This window comes from Aotus nancymaae, unplaced genomic scaffold, assembly GCF_030222135.1.
Source record: "Aotus nancymaae isolate 86718 unplaced genomic scaffold, 86718_ANA_hifiasm-v0.15.2.pri h1tg000001l, whole genome shotgun sequence".
In the NCBI taxonomy this organism is placed as follows: Eukaryota; Metazoa; Chordata; class Mammalia; order Primates; family Aotidae; genus Aotus; species Aotus nancymaae.
The window spans coordinates 8,188,656-8,202,909 of NW_026988412.1; the positions used below are offsets into that span (position 1 = coordinate 8,188,656).

The following is a 14,254-nucleotide window of genomic DNA, read 5'->3' on the forward strand; positions in this document are numbered from 1 at the left end:
GGAAAAAGGGAAACCTAATAGGTAAATTTTGGGGCAGTGTTTTTGGGAGGTGTTCCCTAGAAGCAGAGCCTGAGACAGAGATTCAGCTGCCCCAGACTCCTTGAGGGAGGCCTCTCAGAAACGACCTGTGAGCAAGGGAGTGAAGTAAGATAGAGAGGGGAAGGAACCCTAAAGCTATGCCGTCTTGGGTAAAGCCTAGCCTTGGTCTGGCCTACAGGTGGCTCTGGAGCATAAATTACATTGAAGACTCCTCCCTGTTGGAGGCAAGCAGGCTCCTGTCTTAGTCACTGGCTGTGGGCTGTGCCCTGGGTGTGGGGGGGCATAACTTTCTGGGAGAGAAGATTCCATCTGTCAGGGCAATGCTTTGTGAGAGGGGCCGCTGTGAGCCATCAGCAGCCAACACTCACAGCAGCTGGGGTGGCCCCCACACCTGCCTGGTAAAGGGCATCTCGGTGGGCACCAATGGCATCCACCATAGTCATAGATTTCGATGTGACTTGCAGCCTGTCAACCGTAACATTAGTGTCTGCATTAATTCCATATCTGCTCACTGAACAGCTCATCCACTGCGTTCTCAAGCCCCCGGCCAGTTCCCGAGGATGATCTGGGCAGGAAAACACATGTTGTCTGACCTCAAGAAGTGTATGGAAAAGCAGCCTTCAATTGCCCACTCTTATTTTCTCCAATATTCTCTTTTTTATGCCGGTGTTAAACACACGGTGCTCTGTATGTTCACTTATTTTAGTGTTATCCATGTATAAGTAATGAGCTTATGCATTTTTCCATAAACAGACTTTACATAATTTAAATGTGTATGTGGAACAGATGCATTTTATAATTTATTCATAATAGTGCTGGTTTCTATAGCCATTTCATCTATCTGAAATTTACCAAAATATAAGAAGCAAATTAAAAAAAAATTCCTAAAATGGAGATCCAAAAGCCCACACACGAAATCTCATGCACTGTCCTTTCCCTCCCTTAGCACCAGATCGCTGTTACGCCACACACGGCAATGACCTTGCTGTGTGAGTCCCACGTCCAGGCTGATTACAGGGAGTCCTTTGGGAGCACAGGGAGGGGACTGCTGTCGGCCTGACAGTGAGGACAGGCCTGAGAAGACTGTGCAAGCCAAGGGGTGGGAGCTGTGCCACGCGTGGCAAGTAGACGGGTGCATTGGAACAGCTGGTGAAGTCACAACAGTTTGGTAACAGACGCTCAAGTAAAGAGTATATCGGCTGAGGCCCCAGGAATCATGGAGCACAGATGAGCCATCCCCAAAATGCCTGGTCCAAATTCCTGACCCACAGCGTCCCAAGTGTAGTAAAGGAGTTGTGTTCTTTTTGCTTTTTTTTGGGATGAAATTTTGCTCTTGTTGCCCAGGCTGGAGTGTAGTGGAGTGATCTCGGCTCACTGCAAGCTCTGCCTCCTGGGTTCAAGTGATTCTCCTGTCTCAGCCTCCCAAGTAGCTGGGATTACAGGCCTCCACCACCACACCTGGCTAATTTTTTGTATATTTAGTAGAGACAGGGTTTCGCCAGGCTGGTCTTGACTCCTGACCTCAGGTGATCCGCCCGCCTCAGCCTCCCAAAGTGCTGGGATTACAGGCGTGAGCCACCGCGCCCGGCAGGAGTTGTGTTCTGTGCAATGAAGTTTTGGGGTGGTTACTTAAGTGACAGTTGAGACTGGGACAAATGCTGACCCTTTGCAGGCACTTCTCAGTGCCAAGCACTTGCATATTAATCTCATTTACACATCACAGTGACTGGTGACCCCACATTATCACCTTTTTACAGGCCAGGTTAAGTCACTTGCTGATTGGCTGGAGCCTGGAAATCTTCTGGTCCCTGAGCCTGGGTTTGTGTCTGGTCTGGGGTGGCTCCAGCCCCAGTATCTCAGAGAAGGGCCCCCTTCCCCTCCCTATGCAGCACTGACCTGCATGTCATCCCTTTGGAGGCTGTGCCCTGCTTCCTTCTCAGCTCTGTCCAAGCCGGGGCTAATCTCGGAGCAGCGGCTGTGAGAACACATGCTCAGACCTCCCGCCCCGCGAGTGTCAAGCGTGAGCGTCGAGGTCACAGTCCAGGCTGCTGCCCCCTGGATCTACCACCCCGTGCGCGCCGAGACCTCACGTCCTGTGTGCTGCTCCCAGCCAATGACTAAGCGGGTGCTGGGGGTGCCAGTGCAGGCCCCTTTCTGCCTGTGACTGGCAGCTTTGAGGCGGGGACTGCCGTCTGAGACCCTCCCTTCCCAGCCCCCTTCCTCCCACTGTCGTTCGAAGGAGCCAGGCGGGCATGATGTCTGAGGCTCTTCTGCCCTCTCTCCTTCTCCTTCACAGGCCTCCCCACAGTCAGCCTCCCCCATGGCTAAGCCCCTGTGCTGTCAGATTCCTGTAGGATCTGGACTTGCACACAGGGTGACAGCCCCGCCTTTGCCTCCTGGCCCCGTGGTTCACCCAGTTGCCTTCACCACTCCACCCGCTTTGTCCCGCCTTGTGAGTGGCCGGGGCCCAGGGGGCTGGCCCGCTTACCTTGTTCACGCCATCGGCCATGGCCTGCAGCGTGAGCTCCCTCGGCCCATCCACTGTCTTGCCGTTGTCTGTGGGGCCCCAGCTGGCACTGTAGATGTCGATCAGCTGCGGCATATGGCTGATGGAGGAGGCCTCGATGATGTCCGTCATGAAAGGCTGGTCCAGCATGCGGATGCCTGTGGACATGTTGAGCAGAGGACACAGGAGACAAGGAGATGGAGGAGGGCTTGGGCTCTGGGTGTGGTTGGAAGGGTGGGAGACCTCAGGTGCCTTGGGGACACCGTGCAGTCCAGGGAACAAGAAGGAGGCGGAGACAGTCCTGACGGCTCCTTTCTGCATCCCACCCACGTCTTTGCTTGTGTAGTGATTTAAAGACAATTTATTCCTCTAGCAAACCTTACCAGAATTTCTAATGAGAGAGACCACCTTTGCTGAAGGGATTCTTTGATAAGCCTGTTTCTAAGTAGGAGTCCGGCCTCAGAGAACTGGGTGTCAGCTGCAGCCAAGTTTTAGGGGAGAAAGAAAGCTACTGCATGTGATAGATGTGGGGGGCAATCGATATTTGATATTTGAGGAGAAATTCCAGCAGGCAGGGGGCAGAGGGCAGGGGGCAGAGGACAGTACAGGAGCGAGTGGGGTCAGGAAGGAGGAACTCCCAGTTGCACTGCAGCTGAGAGGGACTTTGGAGAGAAAGGCTGAGATGACCGTTCTAAACTGTATTAGTAATTCTGTTTCAGACGCCCCCTCTCCTTTCTTCCCTATAGCATTGCTGTAAAGTTTGTGTTCCTCTCTGATGCGTTGTGGGAGTGATTTATTGCTGGATGTTGGGAAGGAGAAGAGCCCTGCAGTGCAGAATAGTGAGGGCCACATAAACCTGACCCAGGGAGCACAGGGTGAAGGTGCCTGTGCTGCCCCCACAGGGGTGGTGCTCCTAGACCTCCAACCCCCGTCTGGCCATCCACAAAAGGCCTCTCCAGGGGGAGCTCAGCAGCCGCCATTGGGATGGGCGTGCTGTTTCTCCATCTCTACCCTCAAAACTTTGCTGACAGGGTCATGTTCCTCTCTACAGACTTTGTCATCTGGACGGGTCAGTGGACTCAGGATTCCGTGGCAAGGAGCTTAGAGTGCTAGTGAAGCTGACCTAAGTCTATCCACCCATCATGATTATGGAATGAAGGGGTTGGGCCATGCACAGTCAAAACCTGGACCTCAAAACTCCTTCCTTGTCCCCCATGGCTAAAGGACATTATGCCTCAAGGACACTATTTCACAAGCCTCACTCTCTGACATGGCAAACACATCAATAGAAGTAAGAGCCACCCAGGTTCTTGCCAGACACCTGAAATGGACATGAAATTGCTTTTTTTGCTGAGGGTCTGCTACGTTCAGACCTCAGGAGACTCGAGGCTCTCACTTTCTTCTTGTGCTCGGACTGTAATTGACCTCAATGCACCTTTACCCTTGGATCACAACTGTTTATCTGAGTGTTTCATACACCACTAGATGGCATGGTCTTTGAGTAGAGGGCAAGTGGCTATTTCGTTCATTTCTGCGTCCTTGAGGATCAACATGATGCTTGGTGTTTATTTTAAGCTCGACAAATATTTGGTGAATAACTATCTGGCATTATTGCCTTATTAGTTGATTTTCTCCCCAACAGAAATAACAGGTCCAGAAGAATGAATAACAAGCTCTGCTCATCCATCTTCTATCATTAACCCATAAGTCAAACCACCATTTTTGCCAACAAACATCCAGTTATCAGTTAACAGTCTTTCTCCTGGAGGAATCTTATTTAGAATAAGCCTAGTCTTTAGTTTGAACTTTCCAGATGTTAAATTTGGTGTTTCATTTTTTTAAGGAGGTAGGAACTTTAAGACTCTATATTTTGCTTTTGGTCCACCTACATTTTTTTTATTGACAAAGTTTATTTAATGCAGGCAGCCAATAAAGCCACAGAATAACCTGATCAATGCAGCTTCTTCTTGTGCAAAGTCATGCCCACTCTGTGGGTGGGAAATAAACAGAGAGAGGCATTCACTCGCTCAGATGCTCTTGAACTTGTCTAGTGGCCAGATGACCAGGACCGAATGGCCCACCTCAACTGGAAGGTGAGAGAAATTCAACCCTGGCCAAAGCAGCCTTCTGCTATCCCACAAACCAGCCAATGGGAGCCCTGGATTTTGCCAGGGCTGGTGGTTGGCATTTCCAGCTGTGCCTTGAACCCTCTTCCTCTTTGCAACTCTTATCACCCTCATGGGCTCCCTTTGTGCTGCACAAGAACCTCAGAGCGAATGTGCATTAATCTTCTGACTGTTTTAACATTATGGGGTGGCCACAGACTGAGAGCAAGGCTCTCATTCATATTCAGGGGCCAGGCGCCCGACATTCTTTTAATCTTGTTAAGCTCAGGAGGAATGAGGCATGCATTAATTGAATGAGATCCAGTATTAATTTTGCAAGCAACTGCACCATTAGCAGCCAAGACAGAGGCTCAGGGTGACCCAAGGGTTTTTAGGGAGGGCCTCTCCTCTGCCCCTGGATGCTCTAGGAGCTACAGGGCCATGTGGGGCAGAGACAGAGTAGACAGAGGGAGAGAGAGGGAGTGGGAGAGGAGAGAGGGAGGGGGAGAAGGAGAGAGGGAGGGAGAGAGTAGATAGAGGGAGAGAGACAGAATGGGAGAGAGAGGTAGAGCGAGAACAGTCAGAGAGAAAGGGAGAGGGGAAGGAGAGAGTGGGAGAGAGAGAAGAGAGAAGGTAGAGAGAGGGAGAGGAGAGGGAAAGAGAGAGGAGAGGGAGAGAAGGAGGAAGGGGGAAGAGGAGGAGAGAAGGAAGGGAGGGAGAGAGAGAAGGAGGGGGAGAGAGAGAGAGACAGAGAGAGAGAGAGAGAGAATGAGAGAGAAATCAAAGGAGCTAGGAGTCAGTGTCTTCACATCCCTAAAAATGCTGATGTGTGTATTTGATCGGCATGGACAGACACAGGCGCATATCAAGCATTTCTATCTGCCAGCGGGGCAGGCCTGCACAGCACGTTAATGAGTAGTGGTGACTCTGTGGGTCCCTTCCATTCATTTAGAGCCTTCTCCGAGTACCTGTGCAGCATGCACTGTGGCTAGCCCTGGTGTCCTGGGGGCTGCATGGCTCAGTGGATTCGAGATGCATCCCCTCTGCTTCTGCTCCTGTTGCACAAGGTGTGCCTGTCCCTGCCTCCAGTAAATGCTACAATCTGCCCACAAACCTCGGTGCCAATCGATGCCCATCAATGCCACTTTTTGTGCTTATGAATGTTAGCCCTGGAGGCTAAGGAGGAAGCTCATGCTCACCCAGGTTTTAGGTTCTGAAAACCGTTTGTCATTGTACGTACAGTGATCTTTTACTTGTTTATTGAAAAGCTCAGTTAAAATATAAATTTATTTGCAGTGTAATGAGATTCATTGGCCAAAAATAATAATAATGATAATAATATATGAAAGCAATTCATAGCTGGTAGAGAAACTTCAGGGCATTTTCACAATGGTCAACAGTGTGGTTTTAAAATAGCTTTCAAAATCTCCAATCAAAGGCAATCTCACCCTGAAGCCCTGCGTGTAAATCTGTACGCTTTGGTTTAAAAAGGAAGATGAGTAGGACCAAATCCACCTGGCCTGGTCCCATCTTGGGGCTGCTCTGAGAGTCTCTGCAGAAACCCACTCCCAGTCACCTCCTGTCCCTGAGCCCGCATCACTCTCTGTCCTCTTGCATGAGTTGTTATCTGATGTTTTTAATTTGCTCCCAGTCTTTGTCTCCTCCTCGACTGTGAGCTGTGTGGGGCAGGGGCCCAGTCTGCCGGTTTCCATCTCCTGCAATGGGAAGGTGCTCACAGCAACTATGGACCACACAAAAGGCCTGAAGGCAGGAGACAGTGTTATGACTCCTAGATGCAGTCTCAAGCTTTAAGATTTTCAGAAATATACATTTGACAAATTTGCAAGAACCATCATTTGGAAGGTCATTATGTTTGTGGTACATTTGTTTGGTTTTGTGGCTTTTGAATAACACATTTAATTTTAATTTTTTGACTCAGCCTTTTTGATTGAAGATGTCGTTTACATAAAAAGTTAAAATGAAAAAAGAAAGAAGAAAAGAATGGAGTCCTTTTTCAAAAGAGGGTTACTCAAATAAAGGCATTTTCAAGATAAAAAAATGTAAATATTTTTCTTCAAAATTTATACAACTAAAGTCAAAAAGGAAATGGATATAAACTTTCAAATAATGTTGGCTATTAAAGCTTGAAGACTGCAGGATGACTTTGGGGACATCCCATATGTGCAGGTCTACAAGTCACAGAGTTTGAAACGAGGACAGATGTGAAGAGAAATGAAGGAGATCTTTGCACTGATTAAAATGGGTTGGGGCTAACCTCTGGGACGCACCAAGAATGCCTACAAATCAACAAGAAAAAGCCTTGATGGAAAAAAGAGCAAAATTTATGAACAGAAGACAGGCAGATGAAGAGATGCTCAATTCTCTTTTCTGTTCAGAGGACTCAATTTGCAATCTCATTTCCACTCTTCTTTTTTAAATTCCTGGACTAAGATTCAACTGCATTTTAACTTTGGGCTTTTTCTGGAGACAGTGTGTAAGGGTGCTAGGCAAGGACCTCAGACATTGCAGGGGCGCCCCCCTAACCTGCAATGAACACCTCGACTTTGAGACAAGCAACGATCCAAGTTGGCCACCAGGTGGCGCTTTACACCTCCTGAGCCCAGAAAGCTCCAGAACGGAAAGATTCTCTGGAGGGTTTGGCTCATTTTTAGCAAATAATTAAAAATCAGCCAACTTTTAGAATTGCCAGCCAGGATGAATAAAATGTTTTCCTTAAATTTGTAAGATAAACTCCGCTGTTTTTACAATCCATGAGTAACTCTCCAGTGCTACCTCAAGAATTCATTTTGTCTCCCCAGGGAGCCAGAGGACACTGGGTGCCCTAAGGCATAGGCATGGGACTTGGAGCCTCACAACCCTTGCAGTTAGAACCAGCATACGTGGTCACAGGGGAGCCAAGCTGGGGCTAAGGGAGTGTGGAAAGAAAGAAAGGGGCCTCCCTTGCTCAAAATCTTTGGGTGGCTATTCTTGGTTTCTGGAACCTCAAAGTATTGGGACCCCCTAGCTGTCCTGGGGTTTCACAGAAGCCCAGTCATGTCTTTCAGGTGTCAGGGTGCATTCAGCAGGCAACGCAGAGGCTGCTGCACCTGCCGGGGTCCTCTGGCCTGCTCCCTGGCTTTTTGCCTGGGGGTGTCCTCTGGCCAAGGAGCTCCACTCAGTCCAAGCGAGCTGGGAAGGCAGGACAGGCCCGGTAGCCACCCCCAAACAATGAATGATAGGAGTTGGCAGATTAATCCCACAGCCTCCTCACTTTAGCAGGGTCAGTTCTGAGGGGTGTTCTCCACACTCCCTCAGAGAATCACCTGCAGGACGGGGCCTCTGTTGTCCGTGAGACTAAATTCGTTGGCCTCCATTCCTTTCCTGTCTTCCTCCCCAACTCCCTCACTCCGGCTTCCGGCTTCCGGCTTCCGGCGACCACCTCCCACATTAACTGCTTGCCCAGAATCCTTGTCTCAGATTTTGCTTTTAGGGAGTGCAAACTAAGGGAGCAGGAGAATTAGGTACATTTGATGAGCACTGAATGCTCCCATGTTTTCAGAGTGCAAGTAATAAGAGGAGGAAAAAAAGGAAGAGAAACCGATGGAAAAAGAAGCTCCCAGGAGCCTCCAGAAAGCTATGAGTTCCCCCTAACTCTTTTAACTTTTGCAGGTGGTCATTTTACTTTTTTCCTTCGGGTTTGAATTTTTCAGTTGCTACCAGTTCTGTCCTGTGAGTAGAGAACCCGCCTCACTTAGATACCATCTCAGGTCTGAGCCTGTCTTATAAAATATTAACCGAGTGGTATTCTTTCCCCGGAGCTCCTAATGGCTCCTGACATTTTCATGCCAGCATTAAAGTAAAGAGAGCTGAAACCCAAGGGAAAATCCTCCTCTGTTTACATTTCAGAAACAGCCAGATGGGTTCTTTTGTGAAATTCAGCACCCAGTTCAGGCAAGCCTCTTAGCAAGCAGTGTTGAAAGAGGTTAATAGTGGGTTTGTACAGGTTACTTTTGCTTTAGTTTGTTTCATGGAAATGCAAGTGTCAGCAAAAAGTAGGTTTATGCGTCTATTAAATTGCCAGGAAAAGAAAATATCAAGACAGTTGTAAAAAAAAAAAAAAGAAAAGAAAAAAGAAAAACAAGGTTGGTTGGGTGACTCAGCCTGAATAAATTAAGAACCAATTTGATGCAAAACTTGGAACAAGACTGGAGCCACTCCATTCTCAGACATCTCGTTGAAAGCTTATAAATCTCTCAGTCGCTGTCTTTCTCTCTCATTCTCTTTTGTTTTCTGATGGGAGAGGGATGTTGGTTTCTAAATTTTCAGTAATTTGCCACTCTCATTTCTAAAGGCTTCATAAAGAGGAGATTGTTACATATTCTACCCAAAGAAACATAAGAAAAAGCTTCTTGGTGGAATTTATCTTTTTAAAGATGAGTACCATTGTGCAAAACATTTTGAAGAGCTCTGAGTATGTTTGCAAATAATTTGTACATCCCGCTTTGTACTCTATAGTCTATATTTGAGTGTCATTAAAATGTTAATGGCACTGACACAGAAGAATAGTGACTGACAATTCCATTTATATAAAGTTCAGAAACTGGTAATAACCAATATTTTTGCTGTTAGAAAACAAGATTATGGTTATTCTTGGGTGTTTGGGTAGTAACTGGAAGGGAACGTGAAGGGCTTTGGGGTGCTGGTCACGTTTTGTTTCCTGATCGCTATATGGGTATGGAGATGTGTACATAAGATTTGTTCACTTTTTGGAATTTGTATTATGCTTAAATTAAAAATTTAAAACTGTATGGATATTACTGTGCTGGTTGTAAGAAACAAATTTTTTTCCCTTGTGGTAAATCTGTGGATCCCAGCTTTCCTGCACCAGTGGGATATTTTGCTGGGTCACCATCATCCTTGAGATCAGTGTGATACCTTCTAGGGGCCTGCTATTTGGCAGGGATGGCTTACCTGCGACCTTGGAGTTGTATGCTACTCCGACCCCACAGATATTGTTGTTGGCGGCAGCAGAAACTTCTCCTGCGCATCGGGTCCCATGGCTTTGAAAGAATATTATAAAGACACATTAGATATACGGTGAAAAGAATTTGGCTACATCTCTCACAGGCTCAAAATTCTCTTTGGAACAACAATGAATCTCCATATCAGGCACAAGTAAAACCTGTGGCAATGAAGAGGTCCACCCTAGTGTTAAAACCCTGTGAAACTTAAAGTGCTGAGCAAATCGTTATGTACCTTTTAGTTTTCTGTAAACCACCCCATTTTGAGGTGGTTTGTTAAGCTGCAATAGAGAACTGAAACAAGTATGAACTGAATCCTCAGAATGCTGTGTTTTCAGATCCAAACAGCATTCAAGATGCAAAAGATTCTGATGGTACAAATCATCTGGAACTACCAGATCCAACCATGAAAAGTCTATTTTATTTGTATTTATTTATTTGTTTATTTTTTTGAGACAGGGTCTCCTTGGTCACCCAGGCTGGAGTGCAGTGGTGCAATCTTGGCTGACTGTAGCTTTGACTTCCCGGGCTCAGGTGATTCTCCTGCCTCAGCCTCTCAAGTGGCTGGGACCACAGATGTGTGCACCATGCCTGGCTAAGTTTTTGGAGAAATGGGGGTTTCCCCATGTTGCCCAGGCTGGTCTCAAACTCCTGGGCTCAAGTGACTCCCACCTAAGCCTCCCGAATTGCTGGGATTACAGCTGTGAACCACTGCACCTGGCCAGAAAAGTCCATTTTAATGGTGGGTAGAACAGTTACTGAATCAAATGGATCACACTCCCAGGTCTGCTGGGACAGTTTGAGTATGACCTATGGAATGCACAGGTCTTTCCACTCACTGTTCAAACTGTGGCATACAATCAGGAAATGTGGGCTAAGGGGCTCATCGGCTACATATCCCTAGGAATTTTCTCTTTCTGCAGTGTCAACCAGTGCACTGTTTGGGTCATCCTCTTGGGGCAAGCAAAGCTATTGCACCTGCCCTTTAAAAAAAATCACATCCAAGAATTGAAAGCACACACACACACACACACACACACACACACTTTCTCTGTATGAGTCAAAGTAAATCCTGCCTCCATAAAGGCTACATATCTCATGCCTCAAAATTCTCTTTAGAACGAGAATGAAATCCACGTATCATGTACCCAGATATGTAAACTCAGTGTCACTGCAGAGGTCGGCCCTTGTGTTAAAGCTCTGTGAAAACTTACAGTGCTGAGCAAACCATTATCTACTTGCCTTTCAGTTTTTCTGCAAAGCACATTGGAGATTTTTGACAAAGTGCTTAGTAATGGTTTAACTTGATGGGAGAGTCTTTCATGACTACCTTTACTCTAAATTCTAAGTAAAATGTTGCCTGGAAGCTTACACATATTATATAATAAAATATATGCATAATTTATATTGATTCACATATACTTTAAATAAATATATTTAATCATATATTTGTACTTATATCTACTTATATATTTATAGCCCACTTATATTTGTATATGTAATATATACTCTATTATAATCTCCAAATATTATATACTTAAACATATACTTATGTCAACTACATATCACATATAAACTGCATACATATGCTTTATATACACACATATATTTTAAAATAAAACTTTAATGAACACTGGTTAAATTTGGCTTGCTTGGTTGCTATTTGGTACATGCTAAACAGATAAATTTTTAACTAAAAGACAATTCCATATCTAATTCAACTCAGCGCTAATTTTGTTATTATTTAAGAATTGACCCTGGTAAGATCTCCCAAAATGCCTGCCCAGAATGCACAGTGAGAAAGTGGCTAGCCAAATCTGGAACTAATGCTGAATTAATGGACCATCCCACAACCCTCCCTGAAGGTGATTAACCTGTTCCTGTCCGAAAACAGTTCACCAAAGGCTGGAGGACAAGTGCATGTGAACCAGCTTGAACAAAGTAAAGAAACTAAGTAAGTCTTCTGTATCCTTAATTTTGGCTCTTAAGAGTGGGAGAGGAATGCCATGGGCTCTCCAGAGGAACATATGGGAAGAAACATTTTGTTGCTAAATTAGGCGACACTAATTAACAATCAGCCATAAATAGAGGTTTCTTACGATCTGAACTGGGCTTGTAATTTACTTTGACTGAAAGAATGTGGCAGAAGTGATGAACCTGGGCCTCAGGAGATCTTGTGGCTTTTCTGCTTTCTCTTGCTGCCCTGTAGAGGCACCATGTGAGCAAGCCCAGGCTGGCCTATTGGATGATGAAAGACACATAACCTGTCATGCCTGACACCCCAGCCAACAGCCATCCATTGACATGTGAGTGAGGTCATCCTAAACCAGTGACCCCCAGCAACGTGCCAGCTGACCAGGGACACAAGGGTGAGCTCAGTCAAGACAAGCCTAGCCTGGTCCAGATTAATAGAACTGTCCAGACAACCTATATACTTGGGAACAATAATCAATGCTTATTGTTTCAAGCTACTGAATTCTGGAATAATTTGTTATGCAGCATTATCGTGGCAGTAGATTACTGATACAATGAATGAACAAGGCTAGAGGGACACCATGACTCATGTGTGGGGAGTCAGGGCTCACACCTGGACTGTCATGGTGACTATACTGGGGCTTTTGTGAACAGCCTGTATTGAGGGGCTGCTGGGGTGTCCAAATGAAAACCTGAGGCCCTGTGCCCAACCCTGTGGGTTTCCGGAGAGACAGAACAGGCATACCCTTTCCATCCACACTGCTGGCTTTTTCACCAGAGTGATTTGATAATCTCGCTTAGCCTTTCCAGTTAAAAGCATGTATTTCTATATGTATTGCACTCAAGGTATAGTGTCAGATATACCCAGCAATGTGAATAAAACAACCCTCTTTTACCAACATCTACTATGGGATGGGCCCTGTGCTGAGAGTGTTGTATGCATTATTTTATTAAATCCTCACAACAGCCTATTACTATCCCCATTTTAAAGATGAGAAAACTGAGGCTTAGATAGATGTGAAGTCAATTCTCAAATAGGAGACAGAACAAGAATTCAAACTCAGGTCTGCTGCTTCCAAAGCCCTGCTCTTAACCATGATCTTGAACTATCATGTAATCCTATCAGAAACATGCAGATTGAAATTGTGATGGTTAATTTTACTTGTCAATATGACTGGGCCACGAGGTATCCAGATATTTGATTAGACATTGTTCTTGGTGTTTCTGCAAGGGTGTTTTGGATGAGATTCACGTTTCAATTTATGGACGTTAGATAGAGCAGCTTGCCCTCCATAATGTGTGTGGGTCTCATCCAATCAGTTGAAGGTTTAAACAGATAAAAGTACCTGGCCTCCTCTGAGAAGACACAATTCTCTGGAAGACTCCCTTTGTAACATTGGCTCTTCCTGGTTCTATAGCAGGCTAACTTCAGACTCGAGCTGGACCATTGGCTCTCAGGTTCTCCAGCCTGGTGGCTTACCCTGCAGATTTTGGACTTAACAGTCTTCAGACTTAGGTGAGCCAATTCCTTATAATGAACCTCTTTTTATATGTATACACATCCTACTGGTTGTGTTCTCTGGAGAACCATGACTACAAAAGTAACCAAGTAATTAAATTTGCTGTTGCTGGTTTCTTAGTTCAGTCATTTGCTAATACTCCTATTAGTCCGTTTTCACACTGATATGAAGAAATACCAGAGACTAGGTAATTTATAAAGGAAAGAGGTTTAATTGACTCATAGTTCAGCATTGCTGGGAAGGCCTTAGGAAAATTACAATCATGGTGAAAGGCACTTCTTCACAAGGTGGCAGGAAGGAGAAAATGAGTGCAAGCAGGGGAAATGCCAGACACTTATAAAACCATCACATCTTGTGAGACACACTCATTATCATGAGAACAGCATGGGGGAAACTGCCCCCATGATTCAATTACCTCCACCTGGTCCCGCCCTTGACTCGTGGGGATTATGGTGATTACAATTCAGGGTCAGATTTAGGTGCGGACACAGAGTCAAATCGTATCAACAGTCACCCAAGTATGCTGATACAACGTTGTCTCTCACTTTGCAACGTGGCTTTTGTTGGTGGCAGAAAATGCTAAATGGTCACCAGTAACTCTCTTTTCTCCCAGGCTGCAGTAAGGCTCCCATCCTCCCTTGCACTTGTATGTGACCATGTGACTGAGTTATGGCAAATATGTGAGCAGATGGGTAAAAGTTATTTGTAAGCCTGGCCCATATACATCACCGTTGGGCAATTATTCATGCTCTTTCCCCTCACGTAGTTTGATGCAAAGAAGCCCAGCAACATTGGAAACCTATGCCAAAGATGAAAGGAGTCTGCATCCCTGAATCACTGCTTGGAGGAGAGCTGTTCCACCAGGAACACAGAGATGGACTGCTGGGTGAGTGATAAATAAAACTTTTTTTTTTTTTTGTGCTAAGCCACTAAGCCACTAAGCTTTTAGGGCCAAGATTTATTTGTTACAGCTACTAGGATAACTGGAACTAGCACATTTTAATTTTATTCCTATTGATTATTCATATAATTTTATTAGATACTACTTGATAACCTGTTTGGAAGGAGAAATTACAGTAATAAGTGAAA

The 14,254-nt window shown here is 45.6% G+C and overlaps 1 protein-coding gene across 1 annotated transcript in view; it reads right to left on the reverse strand.

Annotated features, from left to right (window-relative positions):
• Positions 1-14,254, reverse strand: part of PCSK2 (proprotein convertase subtilisin/kexin type 2) — a 252,707-nt gene that overhangs the window by 38,178 nt on the left and 200,275 nt on the right. The window contains exons 7-8 of the mRNA XM_012474808.2: positions 9,622-9,710; positions 2,528-2,703 (exon numbers count right to left, since the gene is read on the reverse strand). Of these exons, the coding sequence (XP_012330231.2) occupies positions 2,528-2,703; positions 9,622-9,710 (265 nt within the window). The remainder of the gene's footprint in view (positions 1-2,527; positions 2,704-9,621; positions 9,711-14,254) is intronic.